The 23,595-nt window shown below is 40.9% G+C and overlaps 1 protein-coding gene across 1 annotated transcript in view; it reads right to left on the bottom strand.

Annotated features, from left to right (window-relative positions):
• DNAH5 (dynein, axonemal, heavy chain 5) overlaps positions 1 to 22,271 on the bottom strand; it is a 274,359-nt gene extending 252,088 nt beyond the window's left edge. Inside the window, 4 exon segments of the mRNA XM_011994188.1 lie at positions 632 to 792; positions 5,718 to 5,802; positions 8,714 to 8,848; positions 22,002 to 22,271. Coding sequence (XP_011849578.1) covers positions 632 to 792; positions 5,718 to 5,802; positions 8,714 to 8,848; positions 22,002 to 22,058 — 438 coding nt within the window. The 5' untranslated portion in view covers positions 22,059 to 22,271.
• Between the last annotated feature and the right edge of the window lie 1,324 nt (positions 22,272 to 23,595).

The following is a 23,595-nucleotide window of genomic DNA, read 5'->3' as shown; positions in this document are numbered from 1 at the left end:
GTGAGCCAAGATGGTGCCACTGCACTCCAACTCAGGTGACAGAGCAAGACCCTGTCTCAGGGAAAAAAAATATATAAATAAAAATAAAAATAAAAAAATTAGTTTGACAACCTTGTTAAGAAATAACCTTTATACTATTCTAAATTGTAATCATCAAAATAAAAGCATGAAATAAATAGAATACCAGATGTTTATCAGTTTATTTGCTCCAAGAAGATAGTATACCCATCAGAGGGAAGGGGAAAACTTGTACAGATGCACTTTACTTTGCACAAAAAAAATAAAGTTATATATCCACTTTCAGAAATCTTAACTTAAATGTATAAAATTTGCCATTAAGTAAATCATGCATGGGGAATCCTTTAGAAAAAGAAAGCCTTCACTGTTATACACACACCCAGAAGGTTATATCAACTGGTGTTAATAAATTGAATATTAAGTCCTCTTACTCAAAAGATTTAAAGGGAATGTCCTCTTAATTTCTTGCTTTAAAATTTTAAAAAATACTTCTCTGAAAGTAGTCTTAGATACTGTAGTGAATATACTATGATTGTCTCCACCGGAGGAATATTTGTGTGCAAGTTGTGTGTTTTTTGGTAATTCAGAGTAAACAATGGCTCTTGCCCCTTACCCGGTGGATGTTGTCAGGGGTGATGGCTTTGGAAGGGTCAGTCCTGATGAAGAACACACATACCCCAGTAAGAGCCACATCTTTTCCCTCGGTCACGAACACCTTAGGTTTTTTAATCTTTCCAGAAACAAGATTTACCCCTCCTAGAGAGCCAAGTTGTCCTACAAAAGCAAAATAATTTCAGTTTCACAAATGCTTTTCACAGTCCATGTGGTTGCCTTTGGAATGAACTTTCTCGTTAAAATATTGCCACTGTTGACTTGTCCATGTGCCTTAGATGGGTCCACCTCTTGAACAATCTCTAGCATGAGCCCTACAGGGATCTAAAAAAGTCTGTTTGATTCCAGATCATAGGTTCACTTCAAAATTGTTGTTTGGGGGCAGTGAAAAGAGGGAAGGAGGACAAAGTATCTACTGGCATGTACTGTGTTCCAGACCCTCTGCTAGGTACGCTGTGTACATTATTAAAACTCACAACCCAGCTGGGTGCAGTGGCTCACGCCTATAATCCCAGCACTTTGAGAGGCCGAGGCAGGTGGATCGCCTGAGGTCACGAGTTCAAGACCAGCCTGTCCAATGTGATGAAACCCTGTCTCTACTAAAAATACAAAAATTAGCTGGGTGTGGTCATTGGCACCAGTAATCCCAGCTTCTTGGGAGGCTGAGGCAGGAGAATCACTTGAACCCAGGAGGCGGAGGTTGCAGTGGGCAGAGATCACGCCACTGCACTTCAGCCTGGGCAACAGAGCGAAACTCAGTCTCAAAAACAAAAACAAAAACAGCTCTGAGGGAGCTGTGACATGTTCCAAGTCAAACAGCCAATAGGTGGCAGAGCCAAGGTCAAAAACCTGCTCTGACTACAAAACTCAGGACCCCACTTCCCCATGCTGTCCCTACTCTGTCATAGTCAGCATACTAGGTTATCTTTCAAATACTGCTGGAGTCAGGGTCTTGCAGAGGTAGGATTAACAGCGTGGGCTCTAGAGTCAGACTCTCAGAACTTCAATCTCAGGCTGCGCTCCCAGCCGTGTGACCTTGGCAAGTTACTTTATCTTTCTGTGCCTCCGTTTTCTCATCTTCTTATCTTAAAAATGAGAACAATATGGCCAGGCGCGGTGGCTCATGCTTGTAATCCCAGCACTTTGGGAGACCGAGGTGGGGGGATCACTTAAGGTCGGGAGTTCGAGACCAGCCTGATCAACATGGAGAAACCCCGTGTCTACTAAAAATACAAAATTAGCCAGTGTGGTGGTGCATGCCTGTAATCCCAGCTACTCAGGAGACTGAGGCAGAAGAATCACTTGAACCCGGGAGCTGGAGGTTATGGTGAGCCAAGATCATGCCATTGTACTCCAGCCTGAGCAACAAGAGTGAAACTCCATCTCAAAAAAAAGAATGATACTAGAACTTCTAGAACTTAGCATCTGAAATTGTTGTGAAAATCAACACACTGTATAAAGCCCTTAGAAAAGCATATAAGAATATTAGCCTCTGTAAGCCTTATTATTAGTATTTGAACAGTCATCTTTGATTATCCAAGCATGTGGCTCACTGAGTAGATATTTCAGTACATAGAATATACTCTGAGCTATTCCTTTATGTTTTAACCTGTCTAAGAAGTGTTTAGATCTCCAAATGGACTGGTAGCTCAATCAGGATCACTGGGGTGGGAGGATGATGCTAATGGTGGACTTTGGGATGGGGAGTGGACCAGAAGTTGAATCCTAAAATCCTGGGATTGGAACCTCTTGGAGTAACCCTCCCTCAGGGATCATCCTCCCATGGTGCTAGGCTAGAGACCTTGACATGGGCTTGGACAGTGAGCCCTCATTAAAGGTAACTAGTAGATCAATCTCCCCCTCATTCAAAATTGCATCCCACTCCTGGCTAATACCACCTGGGTCTCATGAGTAATAAGATGTTAGGCAACAAGTTTCAACCAAGGCACCAAGGCATGACAGACATCAGAAAACAGAGTTTCAAAGGAAAAAGAAAATTCTGCAGAAATTTCAAAGTGGTTGTCCTAGAACTGATTGAGACATCTTCTCCCTGGCCCCCATCAGAATGCAAAAAGGTCAAGAGTGTGTAGACTAAGGAAGGATTTTGTGAGGACAGTTATGCTAAGTATTAGTCCGTTTTCATGCTGCTGATGGAGACATACCTGAGACTGGACAATTTACAAAAGAAAGAGGTTTAATTGGACTTACAGTTCCACGTGGCTGGGGAAGCCTCACAATCATAGTGGAAGGCAAGGAGGAGCAAGTCACATCTTACATGAATGGCAGCAGGTAAAGAGAGGATAAGACCCAAGCGAAATGTGTTTCCCCTTATCAAACTATCACATCTCGTGAGACATATTCACTATCACCAGAACAGCACAGGAAAGACCTGCCCCCATAATTCAATCACCTCCCACAAGCTTCCTAGCATGACACGTGGGAATTGTGGGAGTTACAATTCAAGATGAGATTTGGGTGGGGACACGAAGCCAAACCATATCATGCTATGCAAAGGGTGAGGTTATAAAGTGTTCCTACTTTTACCTCAGGTCAAGAATGAGATTGCAACTGTCCCAGCTTGCCCAGGACACGGGGGTTTCCTGGGATGCGGGACTTTCAGTGTTACACTCAGCAGTCAGTGACTCCAGTCAGGAAACAAGGTGTTCAACCCAACCACCTAAAGAGCTTGATTTATGTCTCCTGGAGTTTAGGAACAAAATGACTGTGATATGACACCTGACCAAGAAATCTAAGCACAGTGCTCAATAAGGCATATAGAGAGAAACTGGACTGTACTGGGAGCTAACAGCACGACATGCATGGAGGGCAGGGACCTAGGAACCCAGGTGGGGGCACTGCTGAAAAGATCCAGACTGAAGCCACCTTAAATCCTACTCAAAAGGAGCACCTGAGGGAGGATGGGACAGAGTGAGCGAGACTTACACTACCAAATTTCAGAGGCTATCATCATCAGGACAGCCTGTCACCTCAGGAGAACCCACCACTGTGCCCACAAGAGCAAGGTAAGAGTGCAAGATCAGCAGCTCATGACAGTGCCAGTCCAGTAAAAACTTTCCTGACCCCCTTCCCTCTTACCTCTGCCCTGCCTCTGGCCTCACACAGTCAGGCCCTTTAGTTAAGCTGATGTGGACAAGGGGTGGAAGATGAAGGTATGGAGAAGAGCACATGGTCCTCCCTCTTCTCCCACTGAGAACTTCAACCTTCAGAGAAATGGGGGACTCAAGGGTGAGGAGGGAAGAATATTTCACTTTCCATCAACTGGACAGTTTTTCTTTTTGAGTTGACATTGTGTTCGTAATTTGAAATGACTATAGACATTTTTGTAATCTAAGAATGTCCAGGAAAGTCATGAGATTGCCTGCATTCTAATCCAAGTTCAGAAGAAGAACTATCACCAGTGAGAAGAGTTAAAGGTTAAACTTGCTTTTATGTTTACATCCTATGAACACTTCTTGGTCCAAGCAAAATTTACACAGAAGGTCAGTTTCATCCAGTGTTCCGTTCATGGATAAACTTGATCTTTCATTTGAGCTTATGTTTTGCAATCTGGTGTAGAAACCAAAACTTCTATCTCTTGATTTTTCACTCAAAATGTAATAAGTTTTCTAAGCTTTCTAAAATATCAAACTGACAGCTTTGAGAAAATGCCAGTTCGAATTTGCATGCATAATTTCCTCAGTTTTTAAACAAAGAAGTATAGTCTTACTATATGCCAAGAGCAATAACTATTTTCCCTTTTATCAAATGGGTCATAAAAAGTATGTATATAATAGTTTAATATATCAAATAATACATTTAATCAGATATTGACTTATGTTTCTAGGTAGGCGTTTAAAATTACATTAATCCACTTAAAAATAGACTAGACTATGCCAGTTGAATCCATAGAAAGATTTGCAAATCTGGGCCAGGCACGGTGGCTTGCACCTATGATCCCAGCACTTTAGGAGGCTGGGGAGGGCAGATCACGAGGTCAAGAGATTGAGACCATCCTAGCCAACATGCTGAAACCCCATCTCTACTAAAAATACAAAAATTAGGTGGGCATGGTGGCGCACACCTGTAGTCCCAGCTGCAGGCTGGGACTGTACTTTGGGAGGCTGAGGCAGGAGAACTGCTTGAACCCCAGGAGGTGGAGGTTGCAGGGAGCCAAGATCGCACCACTGCACTCCAGCCTGGTGACAGAGTGAGACTCTGTCTCAAAACAAACAAACAACAAAATAACAACGACAAAGAAAAAAAGATTTGCAAATTTTTCATAAATGAGAACAATGAAAACTGTCATCCAATATTACTTATTTAAAGCAGTCAGTAGAAAATAAACAAAATGTGATATCTAACTAAAAAGGGGTGTTACACATACTGGCAACAATTCCTATGCTAAAAAGAAATAATGCCTATAATCCCAGCACTTTGGGAGGCCAAGGCAGGTGGATCACGAGGTCAAGAGATCAAGACCATCCTGGCTAACACGGTGAAACTCCATCTCTACTAAAAAATACAAAAAAAATACAAAACATCCCGAGTAGCCTGTAGTCCCAGCTACTTGGGAGGCTGAGGTAGGAGAATGGGGTGAACCTGATAGGTGGAATTTTTAGTGAGCCGAGATCACGTCACTGCACTCCAGCCTAGGCAACAGATCGAGACTCCGTCTCAAAAAAAAAAAAAAGAATGCCTATATACCTGCAAAACAGGTGCTCATTATAATTTCCAGACCATAAAACACAGAATGAACTAGAATATAAGAAAAGGAAATCAAACGTAATCTACTTTATTATCTTTATTGCAAGTACAGCCTGAGAAGGAAAACAAAACATCTCCAATAAAGTTAGCACAACCAGGCTAAATACCAACTGTAATCTGTCTCCATCCTTGAGGTGAAACAGAACTTTTTCCACAGGGCCACACCCAACACACTAATGGTTTCCCACATGGACCCACACATACACCTCCTTCACGCCCGCAAGGTGAAACAGGTCCATTCTCACAGTGGCTTTCTTCTTCAAGCTACTCTCAGATAAATCTAATGACACATTTCTGGGTCATGTCACATCAAATTCAGATACCTGTTTCTGCTTCCTCCACATCTTGATAGTAAAACATGAGGTGTCGGAGACCTCCAACAGCAAAAAGTTGATCAATTCTTTCAATCTGGGAAAAAGAAAAAGGCAAGATAATGACTTTCAATCCAAATTAGAAACTGCACTTAAATCAGAATTAATAATATAAAAAAGGAAAATGTACTGTTATCTTTCATATTCAAACAGGACAGCATCTAATGTATCCTATAAAAAAGGAAGCATTTATGTTAAAAGAATAAATGTCTCACCATAGCAAAGACTCTGTTCAAAAAAGTAATTTCATGAATCTTAGAACTCTTTGCTACTTATGCACATTTGAAAAGCATTGTCCACCCATATTTGCAAATTTCCTAAAGTGTTGAGCTGTGGAAGGGAGGTTTAAATAGAGAAGAGTGCTTCAGTCAACTGCAGATAAGCAAAAACAAACCTTTCAAAACTTAGTCTAACACCCTAGAGAAAATGAATATTAAATTGCAATAATCACCAAAACTGCCATGAGAACGTATCTGACTATGAACACACCTTCCAGTAGCAACCTGGCACTAAACTGGGACTAACAGTCCCATCCCTGAGGCTCACTTAAGTCTACAAGCCTAACAAAGGGTCTGCTACCAATAGAAACACTTCTCTTAAATAGTCAGTGGCACAGTTTGGAACTCATATGAAAATAAAAAGATAAAATCTACACACCCATTAAGCATTAGGATGGCTACCACCAAAAAACAGAAAATAGCAAGTGCTGGTGAGGACATGGAGAAACTGGAACGCTTGAGCACTATTGGTAGGAATGTAAATGGTGCAGCCATTGTGGAAAACAGGATGAAGGCGCCTTAGAAAAACCAAAAATAGAATTGCCACATGATCCAGGAACTCCACTTCTGGGTATATATTCCAAAGAATTGAAAGCGGGGTCTCAAAGAGATATTTGTATACCCATGTTCATAGTAGCATTATTCACAATAGCTTCCACAAAAGGTGAAAGTGACAGATAAAGGGATAAACAAAATATGGTATACATATACAAGGGAATATAATCCAGCCTTAACAAGGAGGGAAATCCTGGCACGCATTACAACATGGATGAACCTTGCAAATCTTACACTAAGTGAAATAAGATAATCACAAAAAGACCAATACTGCATGCCTCCATTTGCATGAGGTATCTATGGAATAGTCTAATTCCTAGAGACAAAAAGTAGAATGAGGGGATTGTCAGGGGCTGGAGAGAAGGAGGAATGTGGAATGGTAGTTTAATGGGTACAGAGTTTGTTTTTGTGATAAAAGGCGTTCTGAAGATCTGTTGCACAGTAATGTGAATGTACTTAACACTAATGAACTGTATACTTAAAATGGATAAGATGGTGAATTTTGTTATGTGTATTTACTACGTCTTAAAATAATGTTTTTAAAGGATAAAATCTAGCCTGAACAATTAAGTGTGAAAAATAAAACCCCTTCAATTTCCACCATGATTGAAGATGCCACAGGGAAGAGGAGGAAGGACTCCCCAAGATTCAATTCCAGGCCAAGAATGTGGTGAAGGGCATGCTTCCATCACAGCCAGTATTGAAGCTCCTATCCCTCTCGTCTGTGCTTGACAGCCTGAGCCAGATGCTTTCTTTAAACCTCCAGGTTCTGAGATTCCTGGGTTGTGAGCTTGACATAGCAGTTTATCCTGGGATCCCTACAGAGCTGAACTTTTGCCTGCTTCTTCCCCTTGCATATTCCCAAATCCAGATGTCTAAATTGGGAAGCAGGGTGGAGTTAAGCATTTCACCTCTGGAACAATCTCCCCAAGTGGCCCTCTCTGCTTTTATGCCTCCATATTCTGGGAATAATATTATCTACCTTCTGATATTATGAAGATGGAAATGAAGTCATAGATGAAAGGGATTGAGAACAGGGACGGACACATGGTAAACATTCAATAAGTGTCAGCTATGAGGAGAAAGAGGAGAAGCACATTTCCTCAGCTCCTGCTTGATCCATACTGTAGTTTACCCATTTTCGTGTTATCCATTCTTAATTGTTCCCCAACTCCTACTAACCCCACCAGAGCAGCCCAGCAAGAAGGAATGAAGCCAGCGGTGTGCCACAGATGGCTCGTACTGGCCCAGGATATCCAATGGATCACAACTCTTTCCACCTCAGCATTTCGTAACATGATGATAGTAGTTTGGAATCAGCCATTGTGGAAGTATTTACACCACAGAAATTAGCAGATGCTCAAACCAGTACCTCCCTGCCTACTTCCTCCATCCTTGCCCAAAGTCAGTTGTTAACATTTACAAGCCTACCACTGAAAAGAATTCCCAACAGTGTGGTACCCTGTCAACAAAAAGGGCTTGCCTTATTTCTTTTTTTTTTTCTAATGTCTAATTAGTTTCTTCAAAAAATCTTCAGGAATCATCATACGACTGTTTATACGCTTTTTTCACTGCCCAGGAAATTACATCTTCCCATATTTTGGCCTTTCCCAACCAAGGTCAAACACAAAGCAAATCATACGCCTGGTTTTAAAGAAAAATTGTAGCAGAAGATGGGAACCAAGGTTAGGAACAAAAGAAAGCAGGTTCAGCTGCCAAACCAAAGTAAAAGCCAAAAAATCATGGCACAAATCCAGTGCCTAGAACAGAAGAAATGCACAAAAGATGAATTGGCAACTTAAGAGGAGATTCTGTTCCCCGACTTTAGCTTCCAAAATGGCATGAGAGCCCAGCTTCACTGGACGTAGAGAGATGCAGACAATGCCGTCAGAATCACGGAAGTCAAATGACAATTAGAAGTGCCCCTATTGAACATGGAGAGCTGGAGAGCCTTAAGCTCATTCTGCAAGCACCAGTACAGTCAGAATGGAGCCCTGTCCACGTTAAGACAGGCACCTCCCTCTGGGCACAGCATGGGATCTTGCCACAGGACCACGTCAACAGACCATCTGTGCCCTCTATAATCAAGTCAGTGAGAAGTCAAATGCATCCCACCTGATCCCCTTCAAGAACGGCATCCTCCACTTCGGTTTTGTTCAGGTCCAAACAGGAAGCCACAATTGCAAATAAGTAGTTATGCCTCCCATCCAAAAGAGCCCGCTTGGCTTCCTTCTCTTCCTTCAGTCTTTGCTAAAAGAAAAGAATAAAAATGTTACCTGGAAACTGCTGTTCTCAAGTGGATTCATTTTGTAATAATTTCATACAATTGTTGTTTTTCAAGTCTTAGGTATCCAGATAACAGACAGCTTAATGGTACCAATTTTTATGTACTATCTTCTATTTTTAGAAATAATTTATTTCTCTTATGAAAATAAAGCATGCTCATTGTTTTGAAATTGCATAATACAGAGAAGCCAAAAGAGAGAAAAATCCTCTGCCATCCAGAAATTATTACTGTTAACATTTTGTTCTAAATCTTTACACACTTATTTCTATGCATATATAAGCATTCAACAGAATACCAAAAAAAAAAAAAAAGAGATCACCATTTTTATAAACATTTTCCTAAGCCATTAAAGTAATATTTTTCTACAGTATGTCCTATCTTTATTATTTACCTACAGCTATATATTTGGTCTTCAAATTAACTTCTGAATGCCATTGCTTGCTCTTTAACTATTAATTGTTAATTATGAGAATAAGGCATGCTTAATGTAACCGATGTTGGCAGTTTGAAGGATGTCTTTCCTTATGCTCTATGCTCATACAATCATATTCAAACATATGCCCACACCTATATTTACATCATACTATAAAATGTTTTCATGCATTTTTCCCTTAACAATACATCACCGACTTCTTTCTAGTTTAATACAGACTATTCCATCCTCTGTAATAGCTGCAAAAATATTCAGTATGAATGTACCATAATTTATTCAATTATTTTGACAATGGTAGACACTCGGCTTCCAATTCCTTCTTGGAATAATACATTACCTTTAATGCCAACCAGTAGCTCCCACTGGGAAGAGGAAAAGTGGACCCTCTGGATCCCTTCTTTTAATCAACAAACATTTGTTAAACCCCTAATACGTGCCAGCACTGAAGAGGACAACACTACCTGGTAACTTCAAAAAAGCTCATGGCCTGGCTGGCAGGATGTGAGCTGAAAATTTAAATATGACAGATGTCATGGCGGTTGCCACAGGGGCATCAGATTTATGGGTCTCCAAATGCAGGGGCATTTATAGGTCTTCAGAGAAGGAGTAAAAAGAAGGATCTCCCACTCTAGCCTGGAGTTGATAAGGGGTGGGGGTGGGGATGACAGGAAAGCTTTCAGGAGGAGGTGGCTCAAGCCTAGCATTGAAGGAGGGTTGGTCATACTTCTAGGACAGTTGCCTTTCTGCATACACAAAGGCCGAGAGGCACACGAAAGCACATTCTGAAAACCACAAGGCAGCCAGGATGGGTGAACTAAAAAGGACTAGGAAAACATAACAGGAAATGAAAAAAAAGTCAGATCACAAATATTTTCTGAACCACATTACAAAGTTTAACTGTTATGTGAAATCCATGGAGAATCACTGATGATTTTCAAATCAGAAGAAACAGGTGTTTAGCTGCCTGTGCAGCATTGAAAAATCCATCATTCTAACAGTAGTGTGGAAAGTGGGCTGATGCAATGCATGCCCAGAGGCAGTCTGGTGGGTAATGGTGGCATTCCCAGACACTGGGTTCATCAAGAGGAACAGGTTGAAGCAACACAATCATAAGTTCGGCTTTTGGATGTGTAAGATTTTGAGGTGAGTCAATACACAGGTGGACGAGGCAGACAGGCCACTGGAAATGTTCAAGGGGAAATGGCACTGCAGATACAGATAACATGCAGGTTCTCAATTCAGCACAATGACTTTATGAGATAGACCATTGTTGTTGTGAGGGGCAGTCCTGTGTGATGTGAGGTTTTAGCAGTGCCTTTGGTCTCCAACTTCTAGGTCCCAGTAGCCCCCACCACCGACTCGTGAGAATAAAAAATGTCTCTAGACATTGCCAAATGGCACCTGTGGGACAAAATAACCTCCCCTGTTGAGAACCACTGATATGATACAGACATATATATAGATATAGACACAGGCACATATAGACATAGACATAGAGAAGACGGTCAATATAAAAGCTACAATGTCAATCAGTGTGAAAACAATGTGGTACCTGTTGCAGTTGTGCAGTACAGAACCTGCAAAAGTACATCAACAGCTCTTTCAACCAGCAGATGGTGTGTGCATTCAATAAATATTTGTCAAATGAATGAATAAATCAAAGTTTAAACCATGAGTGCAGACATGATTTTCTAACAAACATATGGAAATGAAAACACAAAAAAGTGAAGAAAATTGGGGACCACCAGTATCCCAGGAGCAAGGAGAAAAAGAAGTGCAAATCAAGAAAGCTAAGGATGAGGCTGGGGGCAGTGGCTCATGCCTGTAATCCCAGCACTTTGGGATGCCAAGGTGGGCAGATCACCTGAGCTCAGGAGTTCAAGACCAGCCTGGCCAACATGGTGAAACCCTGTCTCTATTAAAATACAAAAATTAGCCAGGCAAGGTGGCACATGCCTGTAATCCTAGCTCCTCTGGAGGATGAGGGAGGAGAATCACTTGAACCCAGGAAGCAGAGGCTGCAGTGAGCCGAGATCATGCCATTGCACCCCAGCCTGGGTGACAGAACGAGACTCCACCTCAAAAAAAAAAAAAAAAAAACTAACTAAGGATGAATGTGCAAAGAGATAGGAAGGAAACCAAGAAACCGCAGCATCAATAAATCATGGAGAGTGACCAATAGCAACAATGCTATACAGGATTGGTTGGGTTAATTAGGATATCTTTAAGCATTATTTTTACAGGATGGTTGTGGCTTCTTATAGCTCTTTTGCAGTGTGACTGTGCCACTAATCTGTCAAGAAATAGATGTATTCCCCCTCCCCTTGAATTTGGCTAGCCCTCTGGCCAGTTTTCACCAAAAAAAATCTGAGGGTAAATGAGATGGAATTTCCTAGGCTAGTTCTTAAGAGATCTTCACCTTCTGCCTTTGCACTTAGAATGTTTCCTCAGAACTCAGTCACGTAGGGAGACCACACGGAGAACAAAACGTTCTGGTCAATGGCACCTTCTGACCTTCTAGCTGACTCCAGCACCAACTTTCAGCCATCTAAGTAAGCTGTCTTGGATGTTCCAACCTAAGTTTCCCCTACAGATGACAGCAAGCCAGCCAATGGCACCTGCAGAAGAACCACCCAGCAGAGCCCAGTCACTCACAGAATTAAGAGAGATAACAGATGATTGTTTCTGCTTCAGGCCCTTAAGTTTTGGTATGGTTTGTAATGCAAAAATAAATAACAGAGTAATTTTGTTAGAATAATTTCATTGGTTGGACAGAAATAAATATAGACTTGAGAAAAGCATGATTGGAAAAAGAAATATTAAAATGCTGAATATTAACTACTCTTCCCAGAAACTTGACTATAAAGGAATAGGGTGTGGTAGTAATAGAGAGGAAAATTTAGAGTCAAGGAAGAATTTTTTAAGGTACAAAAGAATTATGGAAAAGTAGAGATGAAAAAGTTGGAGATTTCAGAGCAATTGAAAGGTTACTGCTAGACCTATAAAATTGACATACATTTCTCTGAACTTGAAGGACTACCTATCTGAGAGACAACTTTGCTGGGGAGGTGGCAAGAGGAGGCAGGATTCAGGTTTAAAAAACAGATAATCTACCTGTTTTCTCACCATTTCTTTAAAAAGGAACTAACATAGGTCCTGACATAAAATACACACTCCATAAACATCAAATAAAAGTAAATTTAAAACTTTTCTCAAATGTCACTAAAGCCAGGAAGATGTCCTGTTGTTTTGAACTGTTTTCTACCTTCCTGGCAGGGAGAAATAAAAGACTTTTCTCTAAGTGATCGCTCTAAGTTTGTGCTAAATATCTTTAGCAGCTTGAGAACTCAGAGGTCAACCGGGGAGCCAGGAATTCAGCAACAACACAAAGAGCTGGCAAATGCTTGGTAGCCAAAAATAAAAGTAAAAGAAGTAGAGAGCCAGAAGATTCAAGATGTAAAGGAACAGAGGGCTTCCAAAGAGCACAGAGATTTTAAAAAGATTCTTCCATGGCAAGGAACTGAGGGCTTCCAAAGAACACAGAGATTTAAATAAGATTCTCCCATGGCAACACATTACTCCATAACCCATTGTTTCCGATTCCAGAGGAAAAAATATTCTAATGGAAAAAAAGAGAAATCACTCCCTAAAATAGAACACTAATTATTCTATTTTGTTTAAATATCACAGGAGAAAGAAATTTCCAAAGCAGCTTTATTTATACAAAGCTAATTATTGACATATTTTTAAGTAAATGTTTTCGGAAGCTATTTAATATATTTAAAAGCATGTTAAGACTTGAATATATGTTCTTATTTAAACTGATTGTTCTATTGCCTAAAGACAAGTAATATGAAGTCAATCCTAATGTCATCTAGATGAAAGGCCACAATGTTTGTCAATCTCAACTTTCATTGCATTACACTAAGGTATCTTGATAATACTGAGATTGTTTTTTAACTGCCATAAAAAAGTCAATAATGTCAAACAAATATTTAGTAATTAGAACAGTGCACTGTCAATCCACAAACCTAACCCTGCAGCTTTCTGGCTGCTAGGGAACCGCAGCAACAAGCAGTCAGGTGACTAGGTCTCCGGGGGTTGGCTTGTCCTGCTGGCCTTTGAAACACCTAGGACACTTGGAAAGTGAAGGCAGAGAGGGATTAAGAAGGCAGGAGGTAAACTATGTCAAGACTTTTCTGGAGTCCTATTAAAATTTTTTTGCATTGCATGAACAAGCACTAATGGATAAGGGTTGGGAGCATGGCCAGAAACCTATTCAATATCCAAGGAAATCTAGAGCAGTATTAAAACATTGCAGCAATTTGTGATGAGCTGTTACTACTGCCTTGAAATGGGAGAGTGGCTAGTGTACTATCTCACAAGAAGGGAGCTCTGCTTCCCAGGTGGCCAATTCCTCTTAGACGAAGAAGCACTGCTGTCAGAATGAGGTGGTAGGTTCTAGTCCCAGCTCTGACACTAATTGCAAGACCTCACGTCTTTCATTTAACCTCTCCAGGCCACAATTTCCTCAACTACAAAATGAAAGTGTTGGACTAGGTGACAGCAAGGTTCATTCCTTCTCCAATATGTGGGCTACTTCTCATGACTTCAAACGTTTATACAATCTACAGACTCAACATTTTAAAATACAAATCCTAATGAATACCCCAAAAAGCTCTATGACTGTCTCAAAACTAATCCATCCATCCAATGTTTAAAATATACTAACCTTTGCCTTTAACTCTGTAGAACCAAAGCCCAAGTCTGCATGTTTATATACATAAGTTGTGTACAAACTACATACATCACCAGTCTTCCATTTTGTCTCCAGGCTTATAATCCTCAGCTATCCTCATTTATAGAAATGAAGATAAAAGTAAAAGGAGATAAAAGTCCCAACTTGAAAGATGTTTGTGAGGGTTAAATTGCATGCAGTTTGGTGATCACACTAAATCAAACAGCACTCGAATTAAAATGCATGACCAAGGATTTCATCCTGGACATCAAAATTTAAGTGAAACAAAACATTTTCATAATGATTGCTTTTAAGTGTACAAATGTTTAAGCTTCCTCCACCCTTATGAAGCTCTGCCTTGTTGGCAGACTTGTTCCTGACACAGATCTACTCCACTGACCCCACTGGCAGCCAGCAGAAGTGGATGGAGGATGGGGCTATTGGGTCTGAGAGTTCCTTTGTGCCTAAGCAAGGACATCTTTTCCCAGACCCTCCTGAAGCATACATTTTGCACTGTTTGCCCTAGTTGCATTGCCAGCTTGGTTCTGTTAGTCATCATTTGCTCACTATGTTTTGGTTTAATTGTCACAAAATCCCTATGAAGCAGACATTATTATCTCCACACCAGGAAATCAAGACTGTGAACCATTAACCGCTTTCCCAAAAGCACACAACTAAGAAAGTGGCAGGGCTGGAAATCAAGCCCTTGCTGTCTACAGGACCAGACCAAGACATAGGGTGCTCAAGGGCAACTAAAAATTTTGCATAACTTCAAACTGATATTCTATAAGCACTTTCTTAAAAATATGCACTTAACAGTTATCTAGTGTGCTCTAGCAGGAGACCCCATACAATGGTTATAAGAGGAGCTGTGGATGGAGACCAGTTAACTACACCCATTTCCTGAGTTATATCACTGATATTTTGGTGCCAGTGTGGACTGATACCCAGGTGCTTCCAGCTGGGATGCATGTATTCAGTTCTCACTGCACTTCTGTGTCTCTCTGAAAATGATAACACCCTCACCCCATCTTCTACTCCTGAAAGTGCCTCGAAGGTTAGTTCCTCACTTGGGTAGTCAGTAGGTGAGGCTCCAGATTCTCCCTACTCAATGCTGCTTCCATCTGACAGCATCACTATTATCTACATCATACTGCATATACCAGGTCCTCGTACAATACCTTTGCACAGAGAAGTTGGTAGGGAAAGGAATGGGTCCTGCAGTCAAAGAATATTTTGTTGTTAAAAGAAAAAAGTTTTTCTAGGTGACATGGTTAGCTTTGTTGCACGTCTGAATCTGAGAAAGAGAAAGAGATCTGACTTAAGGAAGTCCAGTTGCACATATTGAAATGAATATATTTCTATTTGTTTCATTTAAGTATTTTGTTCTTTATATATGTATATACATAGAGTAACATACCAAATATAATACAGTATATGGGTTAAAATCCCCTTCTGAGATAATTGTAAATAATGTACTCTATGAATTATAGGTGTTCTCCCATCCCCATCCAAGGTTTCCCTTTCTATGGTTTCCATTACCTGTGGTCAACCTTGTTCCAAAAATATTAAATGGATAATTCCAGAAATAAACAATTCATAAGTTTTAAATTGTGTGCCCTTTGGAGTAATGTGGTAAAATCTCATGTCGTCCAAATCCATACCACCTGGGATATGAATCATCCCTTCATCCAGCATCTCCACGCTGTAGACATTACCTAACCATTAATCATCAACATCATTTCTCCCAGCATCCAATCATTGACATCATCATAGCTCAATGATCCAGGATCACCCAAAGCACATGGTCCTCCTGCTATACCATCAGATGGTCAGTAGCAGCCAAACACTATATCACAATGCCTACAGCATTCACCTCACTTCATCTCATTATGCAGGCTTCATATCACCTCACATCAACCCACGAAGGGTAGATACAGTACAAGAAGATATTTTGAGAGAGAAAGACCACATTCACACAATTTTTACTACAGTATATAGTTATAATTGTTCTATTTTATTATTGTTGTTAATCTTTTACTGTGCCTAATTTATAAGTTAAAGTTTGTCATAGGTGTATATATATGTATATATTTAAAAATTTACAGATATAAATGCACATATATATACATATATATATGAAAAAAAACATAGTATATATAGGGTTCAATCCTACCGATGGTTTCCAGCATTCACTGAGGGTTTTGGAATATATTTTCCGTGGATAAGACAGAACTACTATATCATTAAAGTTCCTTATCTTAAATAACTAAAGTAAATACATCCATGACTGGTTTCCCTTTGGCTGTCAATGTCAATCTCAAGTCCACAGATAATTGATCACTTGATGAGAACACAGTGCTAACGAAACCAAGGACATGAATTTGATCATCTTAGGCCAGTTAACTTCACTTTATTTCACCTTCCCCAACTGTGGATGAATCAGGACAAATTCATGAGCAGAAAAAGAAAATTATTCAAAGTGTGTACATGGCTGAAATACCTGGTTATTGGTAAAATATGTATTTCTTTTCTTTTTTAGAAGACACCCAAATGGTTTACTTCTCCTATCTGCCACATACGTAACCTGATCCTTCTTATCTCCTGAGCAGTAAAACAAAGTAAATAACACGAGAATCTCATCATTCCTACAAGAGCACCGGCTTTACAGGAAAGGGATGCTTTCCATTTTGATTTTTTCGATAGCAGCAGTGTCAACAACAGGCCCTGGCACACTGAAGATCCTCAATTAATATCTCTAAATAATTTAAAAATTATTTTACAAATCACTCTCAAGTAATTAAGGGCTGGAACAAATTATTCTAGACCAATGTGATTCCACGATTGCAGAATCAAAATTAAGCCAATAGGATCCATGCTGTTGTGCCTGGAACGTAAATGACTACACAGAATTCTACCCTGGGTAGGATAGTAGCTCCCCCTCAATTTAACAGCAAATACAGCTAACCTTGCTTTACCTGCCTCCCATTTTATTTTGTTGAATTAGAGAAACTGAGGGAAGCAGTTCTGTAACTCATTTACCCTTAGAGCCCTCTACAATCAACCCTATTTCCCTATCTTCCCACAGAGAGAAGCCTCCCTCTTCGTCTTCCAGCTTTTCTGTTTCAACCCACAGGGCCCTGTCTCCTTTCCCAGCCTCTCTCAGAGAGAAGAGGCTGCTCTGTGATGCTTCGCAGCCCAGCCTAACCTGCTCTTTAATTGGCTGGGAGAACCACAATTTAGAGACTCTCCACTCCTAACTGAACTTTTCAAGTCTCACCTTTTCTGACTCCCCTTTCGTTTCATGTTTCCCGGTGAAGGGCCACAGCCGCAGAGGAAGCACGGCACCACCTTCCCGAATTAAGAGCACTTCAGTAAAGTGGTTTCAGGAAAGGAAAGAGACACCACGCTGGCTAATCCCACTCACAGCAGGTGCTTTAGTGAAGCCCTCCTTTATTTAACAAGAGCCACACTCTCCCTCTATTGCTAAGAGATAGCACTTAAGCGTGTGGTACCATCCATTTTCTTCTGTTCAGGGATAAACTTTGGCACCCTGTCTATTTTTGCTGGAGTTTCCAAGGCCTCTAACTCTCCCCATTCACTCACTCCCTTACCTATCATTCCTTCCAGGCAAATAAAGAACTCTCTCTTCAGCATTTATGATGTGTGAATTTTTCACCCCCAAATCTGCTGTAGGCATATCCCCGTCTGCACAGCCTCACCTCTCCCTGACATTCCATCACCCAAATTCTAACTTAGAGTCTGTTTTCTGCGCACCAAACTTCTGGACCTGAACTGAGATTTGGTGGACCTTCACATGGCCATGTATCCTCTTTCCCTAACCCCACAGTGATTTCATTCCAAAATCAGGAACGCCTCTCATGTAGAATTTCAAGAGGTCCCTCTGGCAGCAGGGACCATATGACTCAAATGGCCCTTACCCATATTCTAAAAACATATATATAATATGTCACCATTCACATTATATATGGCACAGGAGTGGAATTCCCAAACTTCCCTTATTCACACAACAAACCACTGTGCTTAAAGCTGGCCACTCATTCGAGTCATTGGAGAGCTGTAAAATACTGATGCCTGGGCCTCCCACCCCTGAGAAATTCTGATTTATCTGGTCAGGTACAGGGCCCAGGCACTGGTATTTCTCAAAAGCTCCCCTGGTGATTTTAATGTACAGCCCAGCCTGACATCACTGTTCTCAAGGAAGTCATTTTATAAGTTGATCATGATGGATTAGCATGACCAAGTTCTCACTTAAGGTAGAAACTTAATAGAGAAAGTCCAAGGACATAAATTTTGGGATCTTCTAACTCTAACTTCTTCTTTTCTCCTTACTAGACTTGGGCAAACATTGAATGATAGAAAGAACAAGTTCAGCTCTAAATTCCATGGGGTCTAGATGGGTTTTTCCCTGCCAATCACAGAGCACAGCGCTTAGTACAAAGTAGGCATTCAAGAGGTATTCGTGGAATGGATAGGTTTTGCCATACAGTTACATTCTCCCAGGGTCTAGCTATGGCACGATAATGATGAGGCATCTTTGGGCCTTAACTACTTCAGGCTAGAGAGTGCTCACTGGGCCTTAACAAGCAGCACTAGGACTGGCACAATGGCTCACGTCTGTTATCCCAGCACTTTGGGAGGCTGAGGGGGGAGGATAGATTGAGGCCAGGAGTTTGAGACCAGTCTGCACAGCATAGGGAGACTCCATCTCTACAAAAATTACAATTAAAAAATGAGCCAGATGTGGCAATGCATGCCTATAGTCCTAGCTACTGAGGAGGCTGAGGTGGAAGGATTGGTTGAGCCCAGGGGTTCTAGGCTGCAGTGACCTATGATGCCACCACTGCAGTCCAGCCAGGGTGACAGAGTGAGACTCTGTCTCCAAAAATGAAAAAAAAAAAAAAAAAAAAAAAACATTTAAAAACAGACAATACCTCTCTCTTCCCAGCTAAACCCTAGATCCATTCACCTGCCAGTGCTCTAAGGAAATGGTTTTGATCTGCTCTATGTGAAATCTGTTGACTTGGCCCAACAGGCCTGGGCCTGATTAACAGGATGCTGAAAATGGTTTGGTTAATTTGCCGGGGAATGAGAAAGCGGACACCTTTACAGATTTCAAAAGATAATCTGAGAGCAAAGGTTCTTTCTGTCTTGGCTTCTACTAAGCACCCCACTGGAAACAATGGCTGCCCTCCTGCAGAGCTTCTCAGCAGGGGAGGGAGGTGTGCTCTCTTCCCCCACAGCTTCTACCCACAAGAGAGTCACTGTTCAGAGAAAACTTGCAGCAATCTGAAAGTTCATGGGCAACAGCATTCCCTAACACAAATACATACAGCACAAAACAGGAACAATACACATTCCACTGCAGTGGGGAGAAGATTTTTCTCCATTTTGAAACCAGCTTTGCAATTAGGTAAATTTAACAGTCTAGAGGACTATCATCTATCTTTCAAGTTATTCTTTTTTCTGGAAGTCAACAAAGTCAACCAACAAAATTATAGACTTCAGTTTTATTTTAGAGAAGTAAGGAAAAACAGAATTCACAAGTCTGGAATTCCTGTCCATCGTACACCTGTAACTTGGTACTAAGCATTCTTTATCTCTGAGAAAAGCAGAAAAAAAGACAGACATCAGATCTGGACCATAATTTTTGCAAATGAGTGAATGAATATATAAAGAATAATTTCAAGTTTTTAAATTTAAAATAATGTATGTTTATTGTACAAGAGAAAAGATATATGGCTTGATTTTGTTTATGGTACATTTGGTTGTTATTGGCATGATATTTATGGATAAAGTCAATTATTACATTACAGTAACCTAATTATAACATAGCGTCATTGCAATAATAGTTTCAGACCTTAGTCTGGAACTTAGTTAAACATATACGGAATTGCAGTTAAGTACATACATACTTATAGTTAGGTAGCTCTGGAATGTTTCCCATTGGTCATTTTAGATCATGAAGTTATAAGTTATCTTATCAGTTGACAAAGTTTCTTTGCTTGGCCAAACTTTAGTTAGGCTTCTGAATCTTCTCCTAGGTCCATCTGTACACGTCCTTGTAAAATCTAGTTTTAGCAAAGAACTCTGCTAAGTCAGTTAACAAGAATCCCTGGTAGAGGGTACTCAATATCTGATCACCTTCGATAGCTGATTGGGTTCCTCATCCTCCACCATCCCCCATGTGCTGTCTCATCCTCCTGGCCTTTCTTCAGCAAGAATCCTGGTAGGTCTTCAGTTTTGCCAGAATCCCCCTCCCCATTGATGTTTCCTCTTAGTACTTTTCTAACCACTGACCCCTGCCCTACTCCTTGGCTACAAATTCTCACTTGGCCATGCCATATTCACAGCTGAGCCCAATCTCTCCCCTAACTCCCCATATAGGTCCTTATACTTAACTCGATGGTCCTGAATAAAGTCTTACTTACCATGCTTTAACAAGTGTCATCGAATAATTTTTTTCTTTAACACAGTGCACTAAGTAGAAACTGTGTAATTATTTACATAATATACTGCAATACTATTAAGATAATTCTGTTAATATCAGACTTCAGTGGAGTGAACCAAACTAGCATCCTAAATATATGATTGAAACCTCCAAAATACTTGACTTACTCTCAAAGCATAGTTCATGTCAAGGAAGAATCTAATTCATCAATTATGCCTGAGATTTTATCATCAATTGTGGTGTTTCAGACTTGGTACTGAAGTACAGGAAAAATGTTCAGACATGTGAAATGTTTAATTCATTCAACTTATTCCACAGGCATCTATTAAGGACCAAGCACATACTACGGACCAAGCTCTGTGTTAAAGGAAGATTATTTTAAAATGAAGAGAACTCACAATTCAGCAAAAGAAACAGACATGTGGGCAAATGTCATTTCACTACAGAGATGTAACAAGGACTCCATAAGACATCGAAGGAAAGTGCTGACAGGGTACAGGAAGGAAACTCTAGCCTCTTCCTCAAAGTGTCAGGGGACGCTTCTCAGAGGAGGCAACACTAGCACTTGGTCTTAAAGAATAAGCAGCGCATGGACTGGCTGGAGTCAGCTCTTCCAGAATGGTCTTCTAACTCCAGCAAGCAAGTTCAGGGGCTTGGCTGGAGGATGTTCACCTTGGGAAGGATGCCTCAGAATCTTGGGGCTTAGGCAAGTGAGGGGTGGCAGGTGGTGGCATAGTTAGAAAATTCAGAGGTAGCATGCCTGCTCTTTTGTGGTAAAAACAACAGGCTGGGGGCATCGTGTGAGCTTCTGGGGATACACAAAAAGATACAGTGATCAAGCCCAGTAGGAAGCATGGGTTAATGGTTGAAAACTGAGTCCCAGAGAAACCTCCATTTTCTTCTGACATTAATTGGCAGTGGAAGAGGTTTCCAAATCCCTCTCTGTGCATTTGCATAGTAAAAAGCTGCTGAGCTGAGCCCTATGCTAGGGAAGCTCATTCTTCAATGTGACTTCCAAAGGCACAGCCTTGCATCTCACCGTCTGTGACCTCATTTGCAGGCATATAGAACAGGGGAGTGATTTCAAAGCCTAAACCTTGCTGCCTAGAATCTGTCTTAACTATTTCTAATCACCAACTAAAACGTACCGGTTTGAAAGAATATAAGAGCCCAAACCACCATGAATGTTTTTTACCCCAGGAAAGCATCTTCCCAAAGGATGCAGCATGAATTTCTATGTGCATAGTTTAAGTGGCAATATGCAGAAAAGCCTATGAATGCAAATCTTTTTTTTTAATTTAAAAAATCAACATGTAGCCTATGCGTCATGTGAACATTAGTTAAAAAACGTGTTTCTCACAAATTCATCAGCGTATGACTATGAACATTTTTAAGTTGTTTTTTTTTTCCATCCAGGTGTGACAGAGGATAATCCAAAACACACGTGCAAAGGTACAGACAACAGCACCTTACCGTTAAAACTCGGGTGACACTCTGCTTCCAGAGCTGTCTCCTGCCAATCCTAAACATTGTAGCAGTACAGGGACAGGCTGGAGTCAGTTGTTCTGGAATGGTCTTCTAACTCCCGGGAGACCTGCTCAACACCCAACAGGCTTCCAAATGGAAAGTCTTCTGGAGGACCAGCATTTTCCTTCACGTTTCTAATTTGCATGTATTATTCACTGCATTCACAGAATAAAAATTAAAACTCCACTTATACCACTCAAGTTTTTCTCCCAGAGTCTCTGCCCTGGGGCCTCTCCTCTCTCTCGAAGCCTGGTGTTGTTAGGGTAATACTGTTTATGCACTATACAGTTGAACCGTGCCTCTTAATCATGTTTATCAACCAATCAAAGCATTTTAACAGCTCGGTAGCAACACAACTCCTTCTGTTGTTCAATTAATTCTGTACACTAGCCAACAATAAGCATTGGGTCAACAGAGATATCTAAAGAGTTTCTTTGAACAATGAGAAACTTTAAACCACATCAAATTAGAAATCCAAGAAGCCACAGCTCTGAATATATTGTCCACCTCGACAAACTCAGTCTTACTTTGTCTAAACAACTTTGCAAGCACGATGCACGGCCAGCATTGTGACTAATTGTGACTAATTGCCAGATAGGCTAATTGTGACCCAAAGGAGCCATTTTCTCCCCCATAAAGAACAAGAAGTCTATTTCATATGCAAATAGCAAACCATGTCCATAAATTACTTGTGCTCACACAGTTGCACATACACTTCAGCCAAGATAATTTATCCTATGTGGCTCAACATCTTGATCATCCTAACTGTGAAGACATAACGGGAAAACACTGCCAAACGCTTTGAGAGTTCTCTCATGGATGGTTTCTCCCATCGAGATGAATAAAAGGCAGAACATTTAAGGTTGGTCTTGCTGAATCTAGAATTTAGTCCTTGGAATTCACGGTCCAGCAACTCAGATCCTAAAAGGTCATCTAAGAATAATCAGGAAATCGGGAACTCATCCTGGTGACATCCTGCTAGTCAACCTCTGTGGAGCCTGACTCAGAAGCCAGGGTGCTGACATGGTATCAGAACATGGAGATTCGCCTGGTCGATATCCAAGGCTAGGGTGTGGCCTCCATATGTCAGGTTAACAGACAACATTTAGACCTCAATATTATTTAGTAAGTAAATAACTAGAACACAGGAAGTTCAAGTTTGTTTGCAGGATTTTTTTCTTTTTTTTTTTTTTTTGAGACCAGCAGGTCTCACTCTGTCACACAGGCTGGAGTGCAGTGGCATGACCACCGCTCACCACAACCTCAACCTCCCAGGCTCAGGTGATCCTCCTACCTCAGCCTTCCTAGTAAGTGGGACTACAGGCAAGTGTCACAACACCTGGCTAGTTTTTGTATTTTTTGTAGAGACAGTTTTGGCCATGTTGCCGAGGCTGGTCTCAAACTCTTGGCCTCAAGCAATTGCCCACCTTGGCCTCCCAAAGTGCTGGGATTATAGGCATGAGCCACCAGGCCAGGCCCTGCAGGATATTTCTTGAAGTCAATCTCTGGTTGTTGGTAAGCGGCTGTTGTCCGTTTCTAA

The sequence above is a fragment of the Mandrillus leucophaeus genome, unplaced genomic scaffold (genome assembly GCF_000951045.1).
Source record: "Mandrillus leucophaeus isolate KB7577 unplaced genomic scaffold, Mleu.le_1.0 Scaffold445, whole genome shotgun sequence".
Lineage (NCBI taxonomy): Eukaryota > Metazoa > Chordata > Mammalia > Primates > Cercopithecidae > Mandrillus > Mandrillus leucophaeus.
The sequence above is the reverse complement of the archived record's forward strand: the minus strand, read 5'-3'. Positions and strand labels throughout refer to the sequence as shown.